The following is a 25,242-nucleotide window of genomic DNA, read 5'->3' on the forward strand; positions in this document are numbered from 1 at the left end:
GATGTCCTCTCTCACCATTTTTATTCAAATTACAGAAGATTCTAGCCAGTGCCATAAATAAAAAACACACAAAACAAAACAAAAGTATCAAGATTGCAAGTAAAACTGACTTTGTCACAAATAACATGATCATCTATGAAAAAAATATGATGGAATCTACCAAAAAAAACTCAGTTTAGCAAAGTTGCAGGCTACAAAGTCAAAATATAAAAATAAGTTTTATTTCTCAAAATTGGCAGTGAACAGTTAGAAATTTAAATGAAAATAATACCATTCAGGAAATAATAAAAGAATATGAAATACTTTGAGAATGTATCTGGCAAAATATACCTAACACTGAAATACTAAAAATAGCCTTTTTGACCTATAATTGACAGAAAAAAAACTGGACATACATAAAGTATACTATTTGGTAAGTTTTGATAAACATATGCACTCATCAAACTATCAGCAAAATCTAAAAACATTGCTAAGACAAGTTAAAGCAGATCTAAATGAGAGACAGACAGACTGTGAACATGGATGGGAAGACTCAATGTTGTTAAGATTCCAGTTCACCCCAAATTCATATAGAGATTCAACATAATCTCCATCAAAATCCCAGCAGACATTTTTTTAAGTTGATAAATTCAGTTTAAAACTCATGAAAATACAAAGGTTCTAAAAGAGTCAAACCAACTGTGAAAAGAAACAGTTGGAGGGCTAACACTACCCAATTTCAAGAATTATTATAAATTTACATTCATCCAGGTAGCATGGTATTGGGGTAAAGATAGACAAATAGATCAATCAAAATAACAGAATCCTGAAATAGACCCAAAGTTATGTGGTCAATTAATTTTTGACAAAGGTTCAAACGCAATTCAGTAGGAAAAGGATAGTTTTTTTCAACAAATGATGCTAGGACAACTTGATATTACAATCCAAAAAGGACCATATATTCATACCTCAGACCATTTATAAAAACTAACAATATATTATAGATCTAACTTTACAACCATAACATTTTTAAACTTCTAGAAGCATAGGAGAAAATGTTTGTGACTTTGACTTAATTTCTTACGTGACAATCCATAAAAGAAAAACTTGATAAATAGGACCTTCTAATGAAAAACTTCTGTTCTCTGAAAGCCACTGTTGAGAGGATGAAAAGGGAAGTCACAGACTTGGAGAAAATATTTACAAATCATGTATCTCATAGAGGATTTGATTCAGAATCACTAAATAATAAGAAACAATCAATAAATATGGGTAAAGAATGTATGCCAATGACAAACTAATGAAAAGCATATGGAAATAATCTCTAACATTATTAGTCATCAGGGAAATGCAAAGAAAAGCCACCAGGAGATACCCTGTCACACCTGTTAGAATGGGAACAATGAAACAACAGCAAAAACTGGACTGCTCATACCCTGCTGGTGAGAATGTACTAGCAACATGATACAAGGTTGGAAGTAGTTGGGCAGTTACTTAAATATTTACTTTCAGATAACTTAAATATTCCACTCAGCTATTACTCAAAGGAAAATGAAAGCATATGTTCATACAAATACTTGTACACAAATATTCATAGCAGTTTTACATGTAAAAACCAAAAACTGCAGCCTCTCCAAATGTCCATTTGTAGGTGAGTGGGCACAGAGTTTTGGTATGTCCATATAATGAGCACACTTCACCAATAAAAAGGAATAAACTATTGATACGTGGAACAACAGGTCTCAAAATAATTATGTTGAGTGAAAGAAGCTAGACTTGTCCAGTGTGCCCCAAAATATGATTCGCTTTATAGAAAATTTGGAAAACAAAAACTAATAATGTAAAGTGGCTGACAGCAAATTGGTGATTGTTAAGGGACACAGGGATGGAGATGGGGAGAGGTAAGAAGGAGGAATTATAAAAAAGCTTGAGGAAAGCTTTAGGAGGTGATGGATATGTTCATTGTCTAGATTTTGCTGATAGTTTAATGGTGCATATGTTTGTGAAAACTTACCAAATAGTATATTTTAAATATGTGCTGTGGTTTTTTGTATGTCAATTATATTTCAAAAAAGCTATTTTTAAAACTACTCAAAAGATACCGTATCTGCCTCCCAAAATTCAATTAAGACTTTCAATTCTAAGAATTTCAAATATGACAGATATTTCACATTTAGATTCTCACAATTTTCAATAATATTTTTTGCATGTTTATGTCCATACTTTGTTTTGTGGAATTATTTGAAATTCTTTAAATGAAAACCCTTATTTGTTGGGGAAGTAAAGCAGTAGAAAATCATATAAACTACTGATGAGCATATATTTGGTGCAATTACTGTGTAAAAGCATTTTGTAAAGTTAAATATATGCATGCCCTACAACCTAGCAATTCCCTTTTTAGGCATATACCAAGAAAAGCAGCTCTCAAGCTGTTTGTTCTCAGGGCTTTTTTTGTACTCTTAAATTATTGAGGAATTCAAAGTTTTTGTTTATGTGATTTATGTCTTTAGATAATTACTGTATTCGACATCAAAACAAAAAGTCTTTAAATATTTTTCTTTTTAAAATAAAAATAAGAAACCAATTGATGTTAGCACAAAAAATACTTTTAGAGAAAAATAATTATTTTCTATAACAAGGACTGTAGTGAGAAGAGTGGTATGTTTGGTTTTATATCTTTACACATCTCTTTAATATCCTGTTCAAAAGAAGATGGTTGCTCATATCTGTTTCTGTATACAGGTTGTTGGAATATATTGTTTTGGTTGAAATATATGAGGAAAATCTGGCCTCACACAGATACCCAATTAGAAAAGAGAGAACCTTTTTAATAGCCTTTTCAGGACATTCTTGCTACTACACCACAACTCTCTAAGTGGTAGTTTCTTAAATTTAAATTGTAATGTTGAATCTGAAACCATGTCAGTGAACATTTATACTGTTACATTAAAATCCATTGGTCATATTAGATCTCCAACAGCTATTTCAAATATATCATGTCCAAAATCTATACTAAGAAAAGGGTAATATGCTAATTAGGCCGGGTTGACTGGATATCTTCCAGATGTCCAACTTCCTTCCAGACAAAACCATGGTGGCGGGGGCCGAGGCAGAGGTGGTCAGGGGCGATCAGGCCAGCAGGGGAGCAAGCAGTTAGGGGCGATCAGGCTGGTGAGGGAGCAAGAAGTTAGGGGTGAGATAAGGCTGGTGCAGGGGAGCAAGCAGTTAGGGGCGAGATCAGGACAGCACAAGGTGCAAGCAGTTAGGGGCACAATCAAGCTGGCATGGGGGAGCAAGCTGTTAGGGGGCTATCAGGCCGGCAGGGGAGTGGTTAGGGGGAGATCAGGCCAGCAGGCAGAGGCGGTTATGGGGCAATCAGGCAGGCAGGTGAGTGGTTAGGAGCCAGTGGTCCTGGATTGTGAGAGGGATCCCAGATTGGAGAGGGTGCAGGCCAGGCTGAGGGACACTTATTCCCTCCCCCGCCACACTACTCGTGCACAAATTTTATGTACCGGGCCTCTAGTAGTTCATAACTTCTTTGAAACAACTCTCTTTCAGTTTCAGTGAAAAGCATTACCTGGACCTCAAACCAGAAACCTGGACTTGTTCAGGGTTTCTTTTCCTTTTGCCTCTTCATATCCATTTATGCACTTGCAAATCCTGTCAGTTGTACCTCATAAATATCTTTCTGTTCCCCATTCATTATCTCCTCTTATCTCCACTACTAGTTTAGTTTAAGCTCACCTCATCTGACTTTCAACTGGGCTTTTTAACTTGCCACTTTCATGTCTTCTAGTATCTCCAGGCAAAGATGATTATTCCTCGTCCGGTGCCTCTGCTTACCTTGCAGATAGCATTTAGTGGTTGCTGAATAACGTGGTTGACTCTAAAAGTGAAATCTTATTGGTACTTTTCCAAGAGTCCCCTTAGTCCATAGGGTGAAATCCAAACTCTTTAATGTCCTGTGTGAGATCCCTCACCGGCCATTCCCTTGCTCTTAGTTAACTTTCTCCCCACCACCTGCCCACACCTAGCCCTGAGACCCCCACGTTTGTCGAAGGACACAGCACCTCTTATGGCTCCACACTTTGCAAATTTGCTAAAAATGTACTTCTCATTCCCGTCGCAGGTCATAACTGAGTTTAGGGTCCTTTCCATGGAATCCTTCCTAAAATCTCACTGTATTTTCATAATGCAGTATATGTGTAACAGTATTTACAAACATTTATTTTGGGCACCTACTTTGTTCAGACCACTTGCAATTCTTATAATAGCCCTGAAAAGTAGTAATTATTACCCCAATTTAAAAGATGAGGACCTGAGTCAGAGGGATATTAATTTGCCAAAGAGTCACACACCTGGGCAGGGGCTGAGCAGGGCTCTGGCTTGGGACTCCTTCGACTATTATGTTGTCTCTCTTTACTCATCTCTTAGAGGGGTTTCTCTATTATCTGACCATGCTTTTGTCTCCTCTGATCAGCAGTGCATTTCTATATTCCCTTAGCCCAGTTCAGTAAATAAAGGAATAGAAGAATTTATGACTGGAACAGAATTTCAATTAATCCTATGATATTGTCTCAGAAAACAATGTGATAGCATAGTGATTTTTCTTTTTCAAAGAACTCCTTATATTTGGGGCTAAAGTGTAGCTTTTATACATTTTGCTCAGCAGATGTTTACTGTGCATTGTGTTCTGTGAAGTGCTGCACAGGAAACGAGACATCGGTATGACTGTTTCCATCTTCCAGGAGCTTTGGTATGGCAGGAACTTAGGACGGTGACACATCTAATCTGAACAACCAGCAAGAACAAAGGGCCTCAAGTTTTAAAACAGAGAGAGATCACATGGGGCTACATTTAAAAGGGACCAGGAAAGATTTCTTGAAGGATGAATAGAATTCCAATAAAGGAATGTTGAGGGAAGGGCGTTAAGCGGACAGGGATGATGAGTGGAATTTAAAATAAAGTCAGAAATAAGCCTGGTTTGGTCCACTTGTAACTCAGAACAGTTATCGATACCCTTTAAGAAATTAATAGCTATTTCAGTGATGGAGTATCAACTTTTTAAAACCTTATTTATAATAAAATAGAGAAGTGCATAAAACAAATACATAGCTTAATGATTAGTGAGTGTGGACTTTGAGTAAAGAAAAGCATGGGTTTGCCTCTGTGTTGGTTGCATGGGATTACCTAGGAAATGGGAATCACATGCAGTTCTCTGAATGGTGGGTGTGGCATGCAAAAGAAGTCTAAGGTGTTGTTTCCTCTTAATTTCTCACTGCCCAGGTGTGGCTTAGATTCATTTTGTAAGCCTGTGATCTTGGGTTGCCTCTGCTAGCTTTTTGACAATACTCACCATGTTTTCTGAATGCTGGGCAGCCCCTCTTGGCCACTGTAAAAAAAAATTTTCCCCTGAGATAGACCTGGAATCATACTAATAATATGTAGGATAGTGAATGTATTATAAAGTTTTACTCCCTTAGAAACTAGAGTCAAATTATAGTAATTTAATGCATGCATGATGTTCTTTGAAAGCTTGGATGGGCGTAGTAAACTTCTTTCCTTTTACTATTGCTCTCATTCTGACACTTATGTGACAAATGTATTTATAACATCCATCAAAATTAAAATCCAAGTGAAATATGCTTTTAGCTATTATGTTTCAAAAAATACATTTATGTTATTGACTTCAAATGATGCATAGAGTAAGTGTCCACATGTTTGAGACAATTATGCTTGGAGGGATAACAACGATGACTAATATGAGGCTTAGCTTTCCTGTGGTTTGTACTTTTAAAAAATGACATTGGTAATAGAAAACACATAAAATTTAGAAGATGATTCAATAGAAAAAAAATAAGCTTAAGAAAAAACACATAAATATATGTGTAAAAATAATACAGTTTAACTTTTAAAAATTTTATTAACTATTTTCAAAGCAATTTTGAATTCATTTTAGTGAACAGGTTTAAACGTTTAACATTTGAAATGAATTTTTGTATTTAATGACTAATATAATTGACTGATATCTTCTATATGTTCATAGATTTGATCCAGGCTACCAATGAGACCAATGTTAATATTCCTCAGATGGCCGACACGCTCTTTGAACGAGCAACAAACAGTAGCTGGGTGGTTGTATTTAAAGCTTTAGTCACAACACATCATCTCATGGTGCATGGAAATGAGGTAAACTAAGTAAACTTGCCTATTTTTGGTGGGGGAATGAGGCTTTTGAGGAAGAGTATGATGATGACTTAAGGCCCTTTGGGTTTTCACTAATTAGGAGAAAAAGAAGAGGAAATCTTGGTTCATATTCTTCTAGAGTAAAATTTTAATCTATTTTGCTATTTTTCAAAAAGCAGATGTGGTTAGACATTTTATTAGAGCTATCTAAGTATTCAGTATTACTGGTATCTAAATGTATTTACCATGTCAATGTATTAGTGGGCAAATATGTTAGGGAAAAGGAACAATAAAATTATTTTTTCCCATAGGAAGTATTTCTTTGTGCCTTTAAGTGAAAATTGCTTTCATAAACATATTTAATTTTGGAAAAAATTAATAATATAAAAATTTCCCACTTTGTATAGGATGCATAGAGAATCTTATTAAGTTATAGTGTTTCCAATATATATAGAAATGAAAGATCATACAATTTAGTTCTAACTCAGTAAGTATTATTCAGGCTTTTTCCCCTTCAGAGAAAGTCAGGAGGCTAGGAAGATTTATAACGAAGTAAAGGAAAAGAGTGACAATTTGTAAAAATAAAAATTCCCTTTAATATCAGAAATTATTTAAAAGTATGATTTGAGAACATTGGTGTTTGATTCTAATTTTTGTTTTTCAGAGATTTATTCAGTATTTGGCTTCTAGAAATACACTATTCAACCTCAGCAATTTTTTGGACAAAAGTGGATCCCATGGTGAGAATATTTATGTTTTTTTTGCTAATGTTTATTGTGTCTAATTATTTTTATTTTCAAAATGAAGTTATTAATACAAAATCATTATAACTGTGTGTCTAAGAAGAAATGAAAAGTATTGGGTGTACATACATTTTTTGATAGCTCAATTGATGTTTCTTTCTTTTCACATTTAACCCAAAGTATATATACACTTTGAATGAATAATTATGGGACACCCTGACTATAGGTAGTTTATAATAGTTTTTAAATATCTCATTGTTAAAATAACTCAGCATGTAAATTATGTAGATTTTATTTTTGTCTTTCTAGTGTTTACCTTCTTTTTTTTTTTTATTGCTTAAAGTATTACAAAGGGTATTACATATGTATCCATTTTATCCCCCCGCCCTAGACAGTCCCCTAGCCTCCCCTATCCCCCAGTGTCTTATGTCCATTGGTTATGCTTATATGCATGCATACAAGTCCTTTAGTTGATCTCTTACCCCCCTACCTCCTGCCCCCCAACCCTCCCCGGCCTTCCCGCTGCAGTTTGACAATCTGTTTGAGGCAGCTCTGCCTCTGTATCTATTATTGTTCAAAAGTTTATAATGGTCTCTATTGTCTATGAATGAGTGAGATCTAGTGTTTACCTTCAATAGTAACAGTGGTTTTGCTAGACCCACAGTTGTTTGTTTATAATGGTGCAAGAAGCAGTGAAATGAAAGGTACTTTCCCAATTTAAAAAACAGGCAACAGTCCTGAAGGAGTGTTCTTTATAAAGGAATAGAATTCAAATGGCATGCATCTGTTCATTCATCATATTTGCTGGTTGCTATTACATGTAAGGCAGGCACACCAAGCAAGTGGAGAGTTCTCAGAGAGTTGCACATATTTAGTCTAAAACAGGCTGTTATTTGAAACAGTGAACAAAACTGCAAAGAAAAATCAGAATAGACATTCTGATCAAGGATGATAGCATAGCTGAACTGAATAGTCTTGGAATGTCTCATGGCAAAGCAGTTTTGCCTGCAGTAGTATTTTAAATGAGGCTTGTCTGATACACTTATTGACCTCACCCTAGAATTATCTACATTGGGGAGTTAAAAGGAATTGGTACTAAGCAAAGCACAATTGAAGGTATTTTATTAATTAGTTTTATTTCCTCTGCTCCTTCCCCAGGTTATGATATGTCTACCTTCATAAGGCGCTATAGTAGATATTTAAATGAAAAGGCTTTCTCTTACAGACAGATGGCATTTGATTTTGCCAGGGTGAAGAAAGGGTATGTTGTTTCTTTCTCCTATTTATTTGAGCAGAAAAAGTTTTTGAAGCATACTTAATTTCTTTTAATTAAGCTTAAATGCCAATTAATTTTGATTATGAAGGCCCTGTTTACAAATGCTTGAAAAAGAAACTCAATAATATTATAGAAGTTAGCCTTGAGGTTGTAATATACTTTATATATCATGCATAAAATCTGACATGATGCTCTGGTATACCATTTTGTTTGTTAAAATCAATTCAAAATTCTTAAACATATATATATGTATATCTTTAATTTTAAATGGAGAGAATTTAAACAAAGTTTATTTAAAAGAGCAGTGACTGAAGTTGACAATAATTATTTCAATGTGTTTTGATTGAGGTTAAACTGAACTGTGTACACGGTGGAGATCTCTTTTTGAGAGGTAATGCCGCCCTGGTATTATAAACACACACACACACCATAATTGAATTAAATATTAGTACTAACCGTTGATTAAGAAAGCTTCATTGAAATGGAAACATATTTTAATTCTTAATTAACATTTATTTCCTTCTAAATAGATGTTTGAGTTTAATCCAAAATGTTCAGTCAAAAATTTGTGTAAATCTTGTGATTTTTTTCTAACTTGAAAAAAATGACAAGGCATTGTAGGTTTAATATTTTAGTTTCAGGGATTCACACAAAAAGATTTAACTCTGTTCTTCTAATAGCTTGCCCAGCCCTAGCTTTGAACTTTTAAAATCATGGTGATGAACAATAAGAAGCTTGCCTATTCAAAATAAGTTTCTTGTGGGTAAACATTTTATAAAATGAAGATTCTTACCTCAACTCCTTCTTATTAGAGAAGATTCTAGTCCATGCACCTTCCTCTGACTGCTAACATGGCCCTGGGCAATCATTGTTGATGTTCTCACATGGGTTGTGGCCTCCCCACCACAAGTCCACACCTTCTCAGAAACTTCTGTACCCTTTTATGCACATCAGGACACTTTGGGATACTTTTCCTACCATCGAAGTGAGAAAGACCTTGAAGATTGCCATCATCGGCCTGTTCACATCACATTTTTTTGCCCATTGCAATTCTGCCACTGCTTGACCATCCCTGGATACAGGGGCTCCCTAAGTGGTGGGTCCAGGGTTCATTGCCTGCTCTGAGGCACCCTCCGGCACTAACCTCTGCTTTCATTCTGTGTGGCTAAACACTTATCTCTTTTAGGCCAAACTGTGCCTATCAGCATGCATTTTTCTTCACTGATGGTTCATGGTATAACATCTGGACTCCCAGGCCTACAGGTTTTGAAGACTTCCATGGCATGTTTTCTCTCTCAGAAACAAACAAACTGGCATTTAGGAAACTTATATTTTGAATACTATTATCTAGGTTAAATATTTAAAAGAATCCATTTAGAAATTCAACTGACTTCTAAATATCCAGACCACATGGCTCTCTTCCTTTGTTGCCTGTGTGGTTGAAGAATGAGAATGGATAAAAGGAAGTAATACAGAGAGCGGGGTCAACTACAACCTCTTCATGTCTCAAAATCACCCCACATAATTAACAAGGAAATGAGAGGAGGGGGGAGAAATAGCTTGGAACAATGTGTGTGGTCTTGAATTTTTGATGTACAAGAAAGTTTTATCTTTTTCTCTTTTTAAAAAAATTGTAGGGCGGATGGTGTAATGAGAACAATGGTTCCAGAAAAGCTACTAAAGAGTATGCCAATTCTGCAGGGACAAATCGATGCACTGCTTGAATTTGATGTATGTATCTCACTGGCAGATGTTTCTTACAGGGTCGATATTGTCTTTCATTTGAAGGTGGGCTACAGGTAAAGCTGGAAGCAGATTTAGATCTCCCTCATTTACATTAGATAAGCCCTTAGTTGAAGCTGTTAAGGCGGTGGAGATGATGGTGCAGATTGTCCCAGCAGTTTCCCAGGTATTTACTAAGTCATGGAAAAATGTGAGTGATGCATTCTTGGGGCCCCAGGTTTGGAGGAGGATGAACATTTCCTGTTGTCTTTGACAGAATGTAGTGCAAAATGTACCTGCAGGCAGCTGACTCAGCCCGCTGTTAGAAGCCACTTTATACAGACCATTTAAGTGACACCATCCACCAAAGAGAATTATTTTTGTTTTTTGTCCTGGTCCTTCTTCCTGGCTGGTCTCTACTAGTAAAACCATACCTGTGTGTTGGCTGTGGTAAGATTATATGGAACTAAACATACACACATACGAACACAAATAAAATTGGGGAAATCTGGATAAGATTTGTGGATTGTATCAATACCAATATCCTGGCTGTGATATTATACTATAGTTTTGTGATGTTACCATTGGGAGACACTGGGTGAATGGTACCTGGGAATCTCTGTTTTTTACAACTGCATATGGATTTATAGTTATTTCAAAATAATAAGTTTAATTAAATAAACATTTAATTCATGAAAATAAAGTATTCTGACATGTAGTAAGATTCTTAACTCACATTGCAAGCTTTTCCTTTGGTGGTTGTTTAAAACTATTTTCTTCAGATATTAATAATTTAAAATTTCTGTTACAACGATATGGTTTACTTTACAATTGCATCCTAGTCGCAGCACCCAACTCCTGCGACATTTCAGTGAAAGCAGCAAACTGTCTTGTTTTTGTTAGGTTTTGTAGTAAGGACTTAGCTAGGCATTTATGGAATTGCTTATCTTTTCCTCTTTTTGTACATTTATTTTTCTTTGCTTTTCTTCCCTTCAATAATACTGTCCTAAAGGAGAGAAGTCATAAAGAGTGAAAAAAAACAAAGAAACAGAGCTTGTGAATGAGGATTCGGGAATGAGGAGAAATTCTTCTTCTTTGTTTTGGTGATTAGAGTATTTGGTGGATGCGTAAAAGCTATGATTCTCTAGATTTATTTTAGGGGTTGCTGATAAGATATCTATTTCCCATGCTGTGCCTCCTCACTGAGTTACTGCAGGCCCTTACACAGAGAACATTACATAGGGGAGGTGGAAGAATGTAATAAAACATAGTAAAAGCAACAGAAGACCAGATGTTCAAAAGGTGGATATGATCCATCTATGGATTACTGATCAAATAGAGTGTATGTATGTCTTATAATTGATAGGACTAACTTCATTGACTTAAAGCAAGAAAAATGCAATCCATCTTTTGATATTGGCAGGGTTACAAAGAGAATTACACAACATTTGTAAAATAGGGATGAATTTCTTAGTAATCATTTGAGACACTTCAATGTGCTCTGAGAAAAATTGTTATTTGATGATACGATTTAACATATTAACCTCTCATTTTCTTCTAGGTGCATCCAAATGAGCTAACAAATGGTGTCATAAATGCTGCATTTATGCTTCTTTTCAAAGATCTTATCAAACTTTTTGCTTGCTACAATGATGGTGTTATTAACCTACTTGGTAAGTAGACTACTGAATGATGTTTGAATAAAGACTGGATCAGACGCAAAGATTTGCATACCACAGACTTCATATATGAAAATCTAAATATACCATTCATTCTGGTCACATTTCCCTGTGTATTCTTACATCTGAGGGTTCAGCTCAGGGAACAGGAAGTAGTCTAGATGTTTTAGGCAGGAAGGGATTCCATACAGGGATTGTGGTGCTTATAAAATTTCAGAATGACTGAGGGAGTAGGTTCTAAGCTTTGCCTCTCAAAATAAGTCCCATAACGATAAATAACTGCTCCATTCTGCTAATAACTCCCTGTGATGCCACCCCTGGAGATGTGCAGGAAACAAGCAGCCACTGCCACCTCAGTCGGTAGAATAGTGAGAGGGGCCACTCTAGCTCCTAGGACCTTATACCTATGTAGTGATCAGTGGTTCAGAGTGTACACTAGAATCCCCAGCTTCTTAAGGTATATTCCTAGAGTAGGTTAGGAATGGATTCTTCTGCAGGCCATCCCATCATTATGGGATGGATGGGATTCATGTTAAGACTGATGGATTCTGTGGAGTCTGTTGTCTCATTTCGTGTGCAGTAAAAATAGAGACAGTGTTGTGTGAGATATAGTGATGGTGAGTAATTCCACAGATGGAGGTATTGGCAGAGCAATATGGACAGAGATGATAGATCCATGTACAGGATAAATTGTCTGTTATGGTATAGAGCAGCCGTGGGCAAACTACGGCCCGCGGGCCGGATCCAGCCCGTTTGAAATGAATAATACTAAAAAAAAAAAAAGACCGTACCCTTTTATGTAATGATGTTTACTTTGAATTTATATTAGTTCACACAAACACTCCATCCATGCTTTTGTTCCGGCCCTCCGGTCCAGTTTAAGAACCCATTGTGGCCCTCGAGTCAAAAAGTTTGCCCACCCCTGGTACAGAGAGATTACTGCTCTCCTCCCTAGGAATCCATGCTTATCCTATTACTTTGTGGATGACTCCATTCTCCCTGGAGTATGGTGCCAAGGTGGAAGCCCAGCATTGATCTCGGGTATTGGCAGACTGAAGATTTAGCAATAGCACTTTGTTCATCAGTCTATGGAGTCCCCTTGTCCCCTGATTAATGAGAGTCTTTTGGTTGCCTTTGGCCTGCATTTGCATGGGATAGAAATAGTCTCATGCTCTTCATTCATTCTGAGAGGTCCATCTACTACCTTTTGTCCAGATCTCTTGTCATTAATCTTCCCATTTTATTCTTTTAAGTCCCTGGTAAAACAGGCCAGCAGTTAGTGACTGCACGTATTTTTGTATATTTCCATATGAGTCCTCATATTTCCTTTGACATAAAGTGAAAAATCAGATAGATATACTACTTAAAGCTTGCCCTGCAGTAAAAGATTTCTTTCACTGTCAAGGTCACCCCTCTGTGGGGATATAATGATTCAGCAAACTACTTCCAACTAGTGCCAGCATGAGAAACCATCTGTAAACCAAGCTTGAGTTCTATTGTCCCTCAGTCAGCTGATCGTAGGCATGATCTGAGGGAGAAAGGGCAGTGCAGCAGAGGAGGTGCACAAGGAATACGAGCCACGTTCACACAACCTGCATGGGATCCAGGATCTGCTTGAGGCTGACCTCTGATATACCACTTTCGTTTGATGATGGAGTATTCTTGCAGTTGTCCAATTTTATGGTTTTTTATATTAGAAAACACTTGAGGTCTCATGATTACTCGATATTCTATGGTCAGAATCTAAGTCTCTAGAGAAGTAAGCCAAGAGCAATTTTTCCAAAAGGTATTAGTTACTGTCTGAAGAAGACATGGCTCTGCTCCAAAGCACTGGAGGCTCCTAAAATTCCCAGTGGAGCCTGCCAGGGCGTTCTGCAGCATTCGGAGCTGCCGCAGACGCAGACGCTTTGAGTTCCTTTAGAGCTGCAGGAGCAAAGGCCCATGGGGCTCCAGTTTGGAGCTGTTGCAGAGCCTTCCCTTCATCGGGATTCTACTTCACATTGGATACTGTACCAGATATTCTGTTGGAAGCAACACACACATGTTGTATATGCTACCTCCAAACCAAAAAACAAAAAACAAAAACTCAGCCAACTTTTGCCTGTAGTTTGGTTATAGAAGGTGCAAAGTGAAGCAATTTGGCTGTCACAGGGAGGGGACCTTTGGACCTTCAGAAACTTTACTGAGGTAGCAGGTCCCTGAACTTTCATAGATTCTATCTCTCACCCTTTGATATGCATGTATCTTATCAAGGCACTTAGCATACTTGAAATTCTTGTCCAGTAGATACAATCAGGATAATGTCATTAAAGTGATATCCCTGGGTTTATGTCAGCCAGAGAGGATGATATCCCTGAAATAAGACAGTGAGGGTGTACTGGCACCCTGCCAGATGAAACCTAACTACTTACGATGAGCTCTGTTTATTGACTGGAGATAAAAGAATTTTCTGGTTTGATAGTTGCCTGTCAGGTGTCAGGAGCTGTGCTGATTTTACACTGGTAAGGAGAACACATCTGGATCTCCGAAATGGGCGTCACCACCTGATTACGCTTGCAGTAACCTACTGTCACTCTCTACCATCCATGCATCTTTTGCACAAACCAGATATGCAAGTTAACTGGGGGTATGATGGAATGCTAGCCCTGTATCTTTGCAGAAATTAGGAAACAATCGTGAGGACTCTGCTAGTTTCAGAGTACTTCTGTTCCAACTATATGTTCAGGAAACTGGGGCAATAACCGCAGATAGTTTCATGCATCCACTGGGATATCGTTTTCTTTTATCACCTACTCTCCAGGGAGCCTCTACTCAGAATGATAGAACATAGAGTGACATTTTGAGTCCCCAGGGAGTAGCATCCGCTTAGAGTCTGTGTCCCTGAAAAGTCTGGGCATGTTTTTTTTTTTTTTTTTTTTCCCCTTGTGCACACTCTGATAACAGTCCCTTTGCAGGAGACAAGAAAAAAGAGAAAAGTGCTTTGGCTATGTTTCTAGGACCTTCCTTAAGAATTCCTGGAAGGCTTATTGAAATTTAGGTTGCTAGACCCTAACCCGGAATTTCTAATTCCGTAGGTCTGGGGAAGGGCCTGAGAATTGCATTTCTAATAAGGCCTGATCAGTGCTGCGGCTGCCCATCTGGGGACTTCAGTCTGAGAGCCACTGTGTTTGAGTCCCTCCCAGATGCTCAGGCTAGCATTTTGAATCCACGCGTTTTGTATGCTCACCCAAATCGATGTTATCAATGACGCTGTAAATTCTAATGTAATATTCCTTCTTTACTGCTCAGACCTTTAGAATTCGTTCCACTTCTCTAGATTTTTATCAATTAGGACTGACAGATTCAGGAGGAAAACAATGCAAGATGCCCCATTAAATTTATATTCAGATCAACATGAATGACTCTTTTTGTATTAATAAATACCGTGCAATATTTGGGACATGCTCATGCTAAAAATTATTTGTTATTTACCATTTAAATTTAAGTCAGTATCTTTCATTTTGTCTGGCAATCATCCTGCCAACATAAATCTGCAAATTCTTGTATTTCTTGAAGCATGTGTGCCTTTGCCTCCTGGGTCCGACTTTGTGCTTGTCTCCCTGGGGCATGCAGGAATTGCTGGATTCTAATTTCTTTCTATTGAGGCAGTTGACAAAGGGAAGGGGATAAGACGTAGAGGGATAGGGTTTGAGGAGACTTTTCATTCTCTGATGAAAGGGGTTGATTACAGGATCTCCAAGCAAGGCAGGACCAGCTTCTTCCAACGAAGCGGGAAAAGCTTTTTCCAGCAAGGATAGATTCATTTTTGTATGAATCTACCCAAGTGTTTTGTTTTGTTTTCAATTTCATTTTACAATGAAATTCCTAATTTTCACAAAGGACACCATGGTGAGGCTGGAAATTTAACTTACCCACATATGTTATAATTCAGCAACTCACAGGATTAGCCACTCATCTGACTTTCAGCGCTGACAGCCCTGAGTCTGCAAGAGATAAGGTTATTACAGGCCAGCTTGAAGTATCACAGTCTGAATGGAACCTTGCGTCCATAATTTAAAATTCTGTGCTGTCATTTTCCTTTGTGAGCTCTTCAGGGGAGTCAGAGGCAGCCCCTCACCCCACAGTTGTGTTTGCCTTGTTCCCATCATGGTGGTCTCTATCCCAGCAGCTGCTCGCTCTGATAAGCTTAATTCTGGGTGCTCATTTCAGAAAACCGTAGGTGATCATTTAAGTAATTATTTTTCTCCTGTGCAGCACAGCCTATGAGAATCTAATTTTCCAGGAGCTGCAGGTAGACATTGCTGCCATTAAAGCCAATCAGGTTGCATATCTAACCCAAGATTCCCATCTTCAGCATTTTTGATTTCTGTAGCCACTTCAGTTATTAAACACTGTACCTATTCAAGAAACAGAAAGTACCCTACGTATCGTAAATAAAAAGAGATTTAATACAGAGAGCTAGGTACTTATGTAATTATTGGAAGCCTACAGGAACTGGTTCTAGGCTCCTCCTCCTGAGATGACTACTGAATCTAGGGGAGTTAGTTACTACGAAGGCCACCACTTTAAGTTGTGCTCAAAGGAAGTCACTGCTGCTACCACCCTGACTGCCTTGCAAACCTAGAAAGCAGGAGGACGGACACCTGAAGTTATAATTAATCCAGGGGTTAGGGAGTCATGTCAAGTAGCTGCAAACATAAGAATTACTCCTCAAAACCCCGAAGGTGGACGGCAGACAGTGAAATGCTGCTGAAAGATAAACTCAGGATTTTATCACTTGTAGGAAACAGGTGTAAAGGTACGAGACATATGGCTCTGCCTCAATTTCACCTTCTAGGCCTCCGACAGGTCTAATTCGCAGAACCCTGGCTTCTATGAGTCTAGAAAATGAAAGAATGGGGCTTGGGTGAGCCAATCCCAACATCGAATACAGGGCTCTTGGATATTTTGCCTTTACTGTGGAAAGATTCCTGCCCATAATATGCAGTTCAAAACCATATTGCTTTTATTTCAGGTGGGACAGTTTATCTGTAAACCAAATAAGATAGGTTTTCCCATTTCTCTTTTGCTAGCTGATCTTACTCTTGCTTACCACTCATAAATGTCAGCTTTTGCTAAAGTTCCTTTCTAGCCATTTACCATTCTGCTATTTTTGTGTGTTCTTCATTGGAAAACCTATTATCTTCATTATGATGACTCCCAAATCTACTGTTTTGGTTCTTACCTTTATTCTGAGCTTTAGTTCTGCATGTCTTCTTATTTGTAGACACTTAAATTTAGATATTGTGTCCTTACCTAAAACTCAGCAAGATCTAAAGCAGGAGGCAGCTGATTGATGTTTCTGTCTCATTGATGTTTCTGGCTCTCTATCTCTCTCCCTTCCTCTCTGTAAAAAATCAATAAAATATATTTAAAAAAATAATAAAACTGAGCTCTTGAATTTACCCTTCCTAATCTCCTTGTTTCTGTTTATATATAATTAGACTTTCAGATCTAAAACCTAAGTTATCTTTGAGTTGTTCATCTTACTCAAACCCACACCCAGTTGATTCATTCTCATCCCCTCACCAGTGGACCCTTGTTTCGTTCCCACTTCTGCTTGAAGAACATTGGATATAGTGCCTCTACAATTCATGTAACAATTAAGCATGTTAAGCTCGGTGATCCTCCTCTATTGTTGTCTTGAACAGCTACTTAAATATTGCTCTACCTTTTCTTCATCTTGAATTCACTGATTGATTGTAGTAAGAATGCATTTTTTCTTTTTTATTAAAATAATAACCATTTGGTACATATTTTTATTTCATCTAATTTGAAAAAGATAGCCTATTGGCCACAATTAGGAGCAGAAAAGGAGGAGAGTTACAGCTTTTCATATTAAAGACCTGACTCTTCAAAAGTGGTAGGGGAGTATATTCTTGCCCGACAACATTCTGGTGTGAGTGGCCTTCATTCGGCGTCGACAAATGGCTCTTGTGAAAATAATACTCTAGAATATAGGCACACTTAGAATCCTAAGTGTTTTCAGTCAGGTTTGTTTTTTACTATGTAATGCTAGTAATTAACTTAAATATATTATGGGTTAGTTTTAACCAAGGACTTCATGACCAATTCTCTGCATCTAATGTTGGAGTCAATATTGGTGCCAGAAAACTTCACAAACATTTTATCCATCTTGAAACTCTGATGTTCAAGTTAGAAGATGCTTCCCTTCCTGACTGATATCCATGTGTACAGCCTTGGTTTGTCTTTCAGGGATGAGATTGCTTTTCATGTGGCTTCTTTCCTAGGACAGTTACTTGTGAAAGTGAATACTAACATGACGGGATTTATCAATACTTTATATACAAAGATTTATGTTATGAATGTCAAATTTGATCATTTCAGACACTGAAAACCAACATATATCAGCTTTAATGTGAAAGAAAGACAGAGGCTCATTTCTGGGTGACACATACCTTCTGTTAAAGGTGTTAATTTCTCTGGAACCTGTCCTGGTTTCTAAGGGGAGAAGGGGTCCTCTCAATTTTGCTTATTTCAGTGCATGTTGCCTTTCATCGTCATTACCATGGTTATAGAAATAGTTATGAACTTATGACCTAAAACCATGATGATTGAATCTCTTTTGTTGCTGAATCCTAAATTACCACGATAGATGCAATTTTAAAAGCATCTAAAGGAAACAGAGAAAATTTGCTTAAAATTTTGAAGTATTGGTTTTAAAAGGAAATTGAGATTATTTAGTTTTCTTTTTCTTTTTGTGTTATTGCTAAAGACCCAATGCAAAGAAATAAACAGATTATAATAAAGAAAGGTAATTTAGACATTTTGAAGAAATTTTTTATATGAAGATTGTATAACAAGAAAGAAAGAAAAGTATAGTTTATCAGAATAAGCCCTTATTTTCAAAAATGACTTGTTTCCTTTTAGCACCATGGTCCTATCTATAACATTTAAAAAGAGGATAGCATGGATAAAGAAAATATCCTTAGCTTTGACCATATATTTTAAAGCCTTGCTTCCTTCTCAAATCCTAACAAGTAGGAAACAGTATGTGTTTATTTTCTCAATCCCTTTGCTTCCCTTGAATAGCCTGCAGGGGTGGTCCATGCTAAAAGTAAAATTACGAAAAGACTGTCAACAGAAGGTAATGAGTAGCTACCCTTAATAATTAGTTCTTTGTGTAATTATATATTATTAAAACCTTTCTTGAGAAAATTAAAAATACTTTGAGGTAGTAAAATTACATGCTGAATGAAATCAAGAACTTTAAAGTGTGAGAGAATATAAAAATAGCATGTGTTTAACCTTGTGCAGATACAAAATAATGATGATACCGAGCCACTGGTTATGATCTAGAGTTGCCTGGGAGCTGTTGTAGACAATGGCCTACCATGTCTTCATATGCAGTGTCAGTAATTATGGACTGAAAGACTGACGGGCAAAAACACTGATAAAGGGCTAGTTTTCTTCAAAACAGTGTAGAGAAAACACGCTGGCATGCTGCAGTTGTAATGGAGCGATAGTACCGTAATTACCGTGGTGTCCAATCGTGGGAGCACAGAAAAGAACAGCAAATGCCTCTGTTTTTCTGTCTAGAAAGCTACAGGTTGAGAAAGGGGACATGATTATAGAGGCATAAAGAGTTTGGTAAACCGTATGTTTTTCACAAAACTTCACAATCTTATAACTAAAACATACATTATACTGTTTGAAAGAAACAATTTATAACCAATAAGGGAAGAATCAATTTATACGGAGTGTAGACATCTTAGAGAATTCTTTAATTCATGGATGTTTATATGTTATTGCTTTATGATATGTAAATTGTTGGTTAAGGGTGAGCTTAGTATGGAAATAAGGATGCAGTTCAATGCAGTCTTTCATTACTTTTGAGATTGTTATCACAAGAATTTAATGCTGTTTTCCAAAACAGAAAGCTGGTTGGTATGGATCATGAATTGAACTGTTGTGATAATTCACATGTTACTGTATTTTCATTATTTCCATTGTTTCCTGTGAGACACTGGAGAACAAGCACCCTTTTTAAATCACGAGGTCCCCTTTTTTAGGTGCATTAATACCTATTACAGGTTTTAGTGCCATGTTGATTCAAACATTAATTTCAATTTTAAGTAATGGTATTTATATACACTTATAATAAAATGCAATATAATACTCTTAAAAATGCTTGTCTATCTGTTCTAGAAAAGTTTTTTGAAATGAAGAAAGGACAATGTAAAGATGCTCTAGAAATTTACAAACGATTTCTAACTAGAATGACGCGCGTGTCTGAATTTCTCAAAGTTGCAGAGGTAAGTAATATAAAGCTTTGTTGGGGATATAATTGTAAAATATTAGCTCATGTATCTGGAGTAAATAATAACATTTATAATCTAGCCAAACACTGCCACAGATAACAGAGTGTTAGGGTTGGAAGTGACCTTAGAAGTCATCTATCCAACTTTTCACTCAGACCTGTACACTGCACTCCTATATCCCAGTCAGATGACCATTGTCTTGAATAAAGGTTTCATGGATATGAGCTCACTTAACTGCTTTGTAAGGTAGTCCGTTCCTCCATTCCACCTAATGCTATCTTTGATTGTAAGTAAGTGCTTCCTTTTTATTGAACCCTAGAAAAAAATCCTCAGAAAAGTCCATCCGTTGTTCTTTGTGTGTGAATATAGATCATAAAATCTGACCTTTCTTGCCATGTCAGGGATTTATACACAATGAAAAATAAAACAAAATATAATTAATTTTATAAAGTTTATAGTTTCTTAAGGACTTTTAAAAAACATTTAGTCAAAATAACTTTGTATAGTTGATGTTTCTGAGGTTCTCTGTAAGTTGGTCTTTCATCTTACATGATCCAATTATTGTTTCATACTGATATCAGAAATTATAACATTGTTATCCTTTACCAAGATGGGTTTTTATCTTACATGTCAACTAACTGATTGCTAGGACTGACGACAGCGCTGTGTGCAAAAGGTTCTGAAACCCAGTGGCAAAGCACACAAGTCCATGAACATGGGACATTCATGCCATGCTTTTGTAATTTTTACCACTTTGAGAATATAGCACAGAACACGCATTTTATATACACAGTTTCAAAAGCCCTCTAGTTCATGTGTTATATTTCAAGTCTCATTTATCACAGAAGTAATAATTGTCAAATTCAAATTATGAGACCAAAATAATATTGCAAAATGCTGTCTCTTCAGCTTTGATCCTTACAGCTTGTAATCAGAATAAAAATATTTTGTATATAACATGAGAAACAAAAGGTAAAGATTAGATTATATAAATTACATATACCTGAAAGCATGTTCATGTGTATTTCCTCATGGGTTTATTGATGTCAATGGTCTTTAAGAAAGGATAGAATTGCTTGACACTTTTGCTCTTGCTGCTGCACAGGTTTTATATTTTGTATTTCATATGATTTTCCCATGATTTAACCATAACTATCAATATAATCTAGTAAATTTACCTAATTTCTTTCTGTGAAAATACAATTTCGCCTAAGTACCCAGAGCAGGAGATTATTTCATTTTTCTGCTAATTCCTGGTGCATATGCTTCCAGTGTTCCCATTTGTTACTGTTTATCTATACTAATAAGAAGGTAATATGCTAATTAGACTGGATAGACCAGACGTCTTCCAGATGTCCTTCTGGACGTCCTTCCAGACAAAGCCACAGCGGCTTTGAGGGCCAAGGAGGGTCGGCAGCTGTGGCAGCAAGCAGTGGCAGCAGCAGCAGGGTGATGGGGGTGGTGCCTTACCCTGATCGGCCCAGTCGCCTCCTGCAGAGGGAGGCCAGGCTGAGGGACCCTCCCCAAGTGCACGAATTTTTGTGCACTGGGCCTCTAGTATCAGATAAGGAACTGGACACATGGCTGTCTGGAGTATACACTTATCTCATCAGCTTCATATGGCTCAGCTCAAGGTTTCCATGAGAAGAGGCTGTTGTGAATGACAGTTACAGAAATCAGACATCACTCTGAGAGCCTGTCTTTAAATAACTGAATAATAAATATTTTACTATTATTTGAACATTATGATTGTTTTATAGAATGGATACTAATTTACAAAATTATTTTAAATAGAATTAACATCAAACCACAGTCGATAAAACCTAACCATTTGTGCTTTCTTTCACATTTGAATTATATTGTTCCTGATTTCAATACTAATTGTTGAATATCAGTGTTTAATGGTATGCTTATGATTGCTTAATACTGAAATATTTTGACAAGTGTACATAGTTTTCTCTCCCACTTAGTACTCATATGGTGTACCTATCTATAGATTCATATTCAATAGCTGTCCTGTGGTTAGTACCATTTGCCTAATACAGAAGACTTCCAGAATGCCATTTAAAAAATACAACTGAATTGAGTATTTGGCGAATGTTACCACTAAGTTGTTCATCATGTTAAAAGAAATGTAGAGTAGTAGACTAATTTCAATGGAAATAATCAAATCTCTCAGAGGAACTGCTCAAAGTGCAGAAAACACCATGTTTTGTTCTCTCATACAGACAGCCCTTGGTTTCTGCAGGGGACTGATTCCAGGTCCCCTGCGGATGCCAAAATCCACAGATGCTCAGGTCCCCACATATAAAATAGCATTGTATTTGCATATAAGCTATACACATCCTCTCACATATTTTAAATCATCTCTAGGTCACTTGTAATATCTAATACAATGTAAATGCTATGTAAATAGTTGTGATATTATATTGTTCAGGGAATAATGACAAGAAAAAAGAGTTTGTATATGCTCAGTATAGATACCACAGTCATAAGCCTAACTATATTGTACACATCACCAACACCATAGCATTTTCCCCCAGATATGTTTGGTCTATGAACCCATGGGTGTGGAACCTGTGGATACAGATGGTTCACTGTACTGAAGATTCCTAAAGCAGACAACTGGAACTTTGCACAAATGGTTGTTTCACATGTAACAGGAATTTCTGCTAAACACTTCCCTTTTATAGAACCAAGTTATTCTTAGTTTGCTAGTCCAAGGTAAATACCAAGTCGTAGGAGTATGTTTCCCAGAATATTTGCAGACAGAAAGTAATAAGATTTCTGTAGTACAATCACACTTCACCTCAATCTTCCAAGGTCAGGACAGTAAAAATTGCAATGTTAAGGACAGATTTCTAAGTTGTGTCTTTAACAGAATTATTCATTTCATAGGAACACATCATCTTTTGGCAAGGTGATTCCATAATACTTTGATTTCAAAAACACTGACTTCCTTCATATTAATATTTTAATGGCTCATCTAAATAGTATTAAATATGGGAATAAAGGGGATGAAGTTGCCTTAGTTTATAATTTCCATAATTTGTAATAACATAAGGGAGTTTAGGGAGGCATCGGTGGCTTCTCTAAAGCCAGAGTCTAGTCATTCTCAGTTAAAAATCTGTATTTCAGAGTGGAATCTCCAGCTGAAGCTGAGCTAGAGGGATGAGGGCCAGTGCCTTGTAAACCAGTGGTGCTCCACAGTAGGCAATTTTGCTTTCCCTTCCTTCCCAGGGGACAATGTCTGGTGACACTTTTTACTATTACAACCAAGTAGGGAGCAATACAATAATAGCAGGGACTTAAAGCCCACTTACATTTATGAACAGACAGAGGAAGAGGGGAGGCCTACTGACATCCAATGGGGAGAGACCAGAGATACCGCTAATATCCTACAGTGCACAAGACAACCTCCAACAAAGCAAATTGTGAGCCCATCCCAAAATGTGGGTAGTGCCCAAGCTAATTTAGACATAGAAAAGGCAGAGGAAAGAAGTTAGCTCAGCACTTGACACTCAAGTGTATTTTCCAATCTCCTATTTGCCTTACTGTCTTTGTAGGAAGATTTATGCTTCATGTATTTGCTTCTACATTCCATTAGCATAATCAAGGCACTTCATTTCTCAAAGTGAGACTTTGGTTTAACTCACTTTGTTTCTTTGAGAGTCGAGTCTATCATTTATATAAAATGAGATCATTGAAGTTATAATTTGCATTTTTGCCAACTTTTTGTTTTGAATAATCTTCAAATCTGTTACAAGAGTTGATAAAGTAGTATTGGTAAGCACCTATTACTCTCTTCATTGATTTAGCTTTATTGATATATTTCTATATTTGCTAGACTCACCGAGAGAAAAAAGAGAAGGGACTTAAATAAGTAAACAGACATGAAATAGATGTTATAACTGATACTACAGAAATACCAAGGTCCATAGGAGAATAGTATGAACAATTATACGCCATTAAATAGGACATCCTAGGAGAAATAAACAACTAGAAATATATAACCTACCAAGATTGAATTATATTCTGAAATAGAACATCTGTCCAAATTAACTACTAACAAGAATATTGAATCAGTAATCAAAAACTTCCCAACAAACAAAATTTATATCATACTCAGGGGTGAAAAGCTGAAAGGTTTTTTTCTAAGGTTAGGGATGAGACAAGGATTGGTGAGGATTAACAAAACAAACAAAAAGCTCATACAGCTCAATAGCAAAAAAGCAAATAGTTCAATTAAAAATAAAAGATCTGAATAGACATTTTTCCAAAAAAAAGACACACTGATGACCAACATGTACATAAAATGATGCTCAACATCATTAATTATTAGGAAATGCAAATCAAATCCACAATGAGATATCACCTCACACATGTTAGTTAGAATGGCTGTTTTTAAAAAAGACAAGAAATAACAAGGATTGGCAAGGATGTGGAAAAAAAGGAGCCCTGTGCACTGTTACTAGGAACGTAAATTGGTGCAACCAGCATAGAAAAAAGTATGCAGATTCCTCAAAAAAATTATAGAACTGCAGTTGGTTGGAGCATTGTCTCATATGCCAAAAGGTCATGGATTTGATTCCCAGTCAGGGCACATACCTAGGTTGCAGGTTCGGTCTGGTTAAGGCAAGTAAGAGATATTTTTCTTTCTCTTTCTCTCTCTCTCTCTCTCTCTCTCTCTCTCTCTCTCTCTCTCTCTCTCTCTCTCTCTCTCTCTTTCTCTCTCGTCAGTAAGCATGTCCTGGGGTGAAGATTAAAAAAAAAAAATAGAGCTGTATAATCTGAAAATTCCACACATGGATATTTATCCAAAGTAAATGCAAACTCTAATGACAAAATATATGCACCCCATGTTCATTGCACCATTATTTATATTAGTCAAGATATGGAAATAACCCTAGTGTCCATCGATAGGTGAATTGATAAAGAAAATGTTACACACACACACACACACACACACACATACACACACACACACACATTATACACACACCCAGTGGACTGTTATTCAGCCATAAAAGAAAATGAAATCTTGCCACTGGTAACATCATGTATGGATCTCAATGGTAATGTGCAAAGTGAAATAAGTCAGAGAAAGCAAAAACCATATGATCACTCTTATATGTAGAATCTAAAAAATAAATAAATAAGAGAAATCTAAGCTCATGGGTACAGAGAACAGATTGGTGGTTGTAAGAGGTGGGTGGTGGGGTAGGAGAAATGGCTGAACTGTTTGTTTGTTTTTTGGTTGGGGAAGGCTTTGTTTAAATTTAAAAATTTTTAACTAAATTATTTTTTAAAAAATAAATATTTTCTGTACAAAGGAC

At 36.6% G+C, this 25,242-nt stretch overlaps 1 protein-coding gene across 9 annotated transcripts in view; it reads left to right on the forward strand.

Moving 5' to 3' along the window:
* SNAP91 (synaptosome associated protein 91) overlaps positions 1-25,242 on the forward strand; it is a 123,475-nt gene that overhangs the window by 36,838 nt on the left and 61,395 nt on the right. For all 9 annotated transcript variants that reach the window (XM_059701064.1, XM_059701063.1, XM_059701069.1 and 6 more), the window contains exons 3-8: positions 6,026-6,168; positions 6,830-6,905; positions 8,067-8,169; positions 9,822-9,915; positions 11,468-11,579; positions 19,794-19,900. In XM_059701064.1, the coding sequence (XP_059557047.1) occupies positions 6,026-6,168; positions 6,830-6,905; positions 8,067-8,169; positions 9,822-9,915; positions 11,468-11,579; positions 19,794-19,900 (635 nt within the window). The remainder of the gene's footprint in view (positions 1-6,025; positions 6,169-6,829; positions 6,906-8,066; positions 8,170-9,821; positions 9,916-11,467; positions 11,580-19,793; positions 19,901-25,242) is intronic.

This window comes from Myotis daubentonii, chromosome 6 (genome assembly GCF_963259705.1).
Source record: "Myotis daubentonii chromosome 6, mMyoDau2.1, whole genome shotgun sequence".
In the NCBI taxonomy this organism is placed as follows: Eukaryota; Metazoa; Chordata; class Mammalia; order Chiroptera; family Vespertilionidae; genus Myotis; species Myotis daubentonii.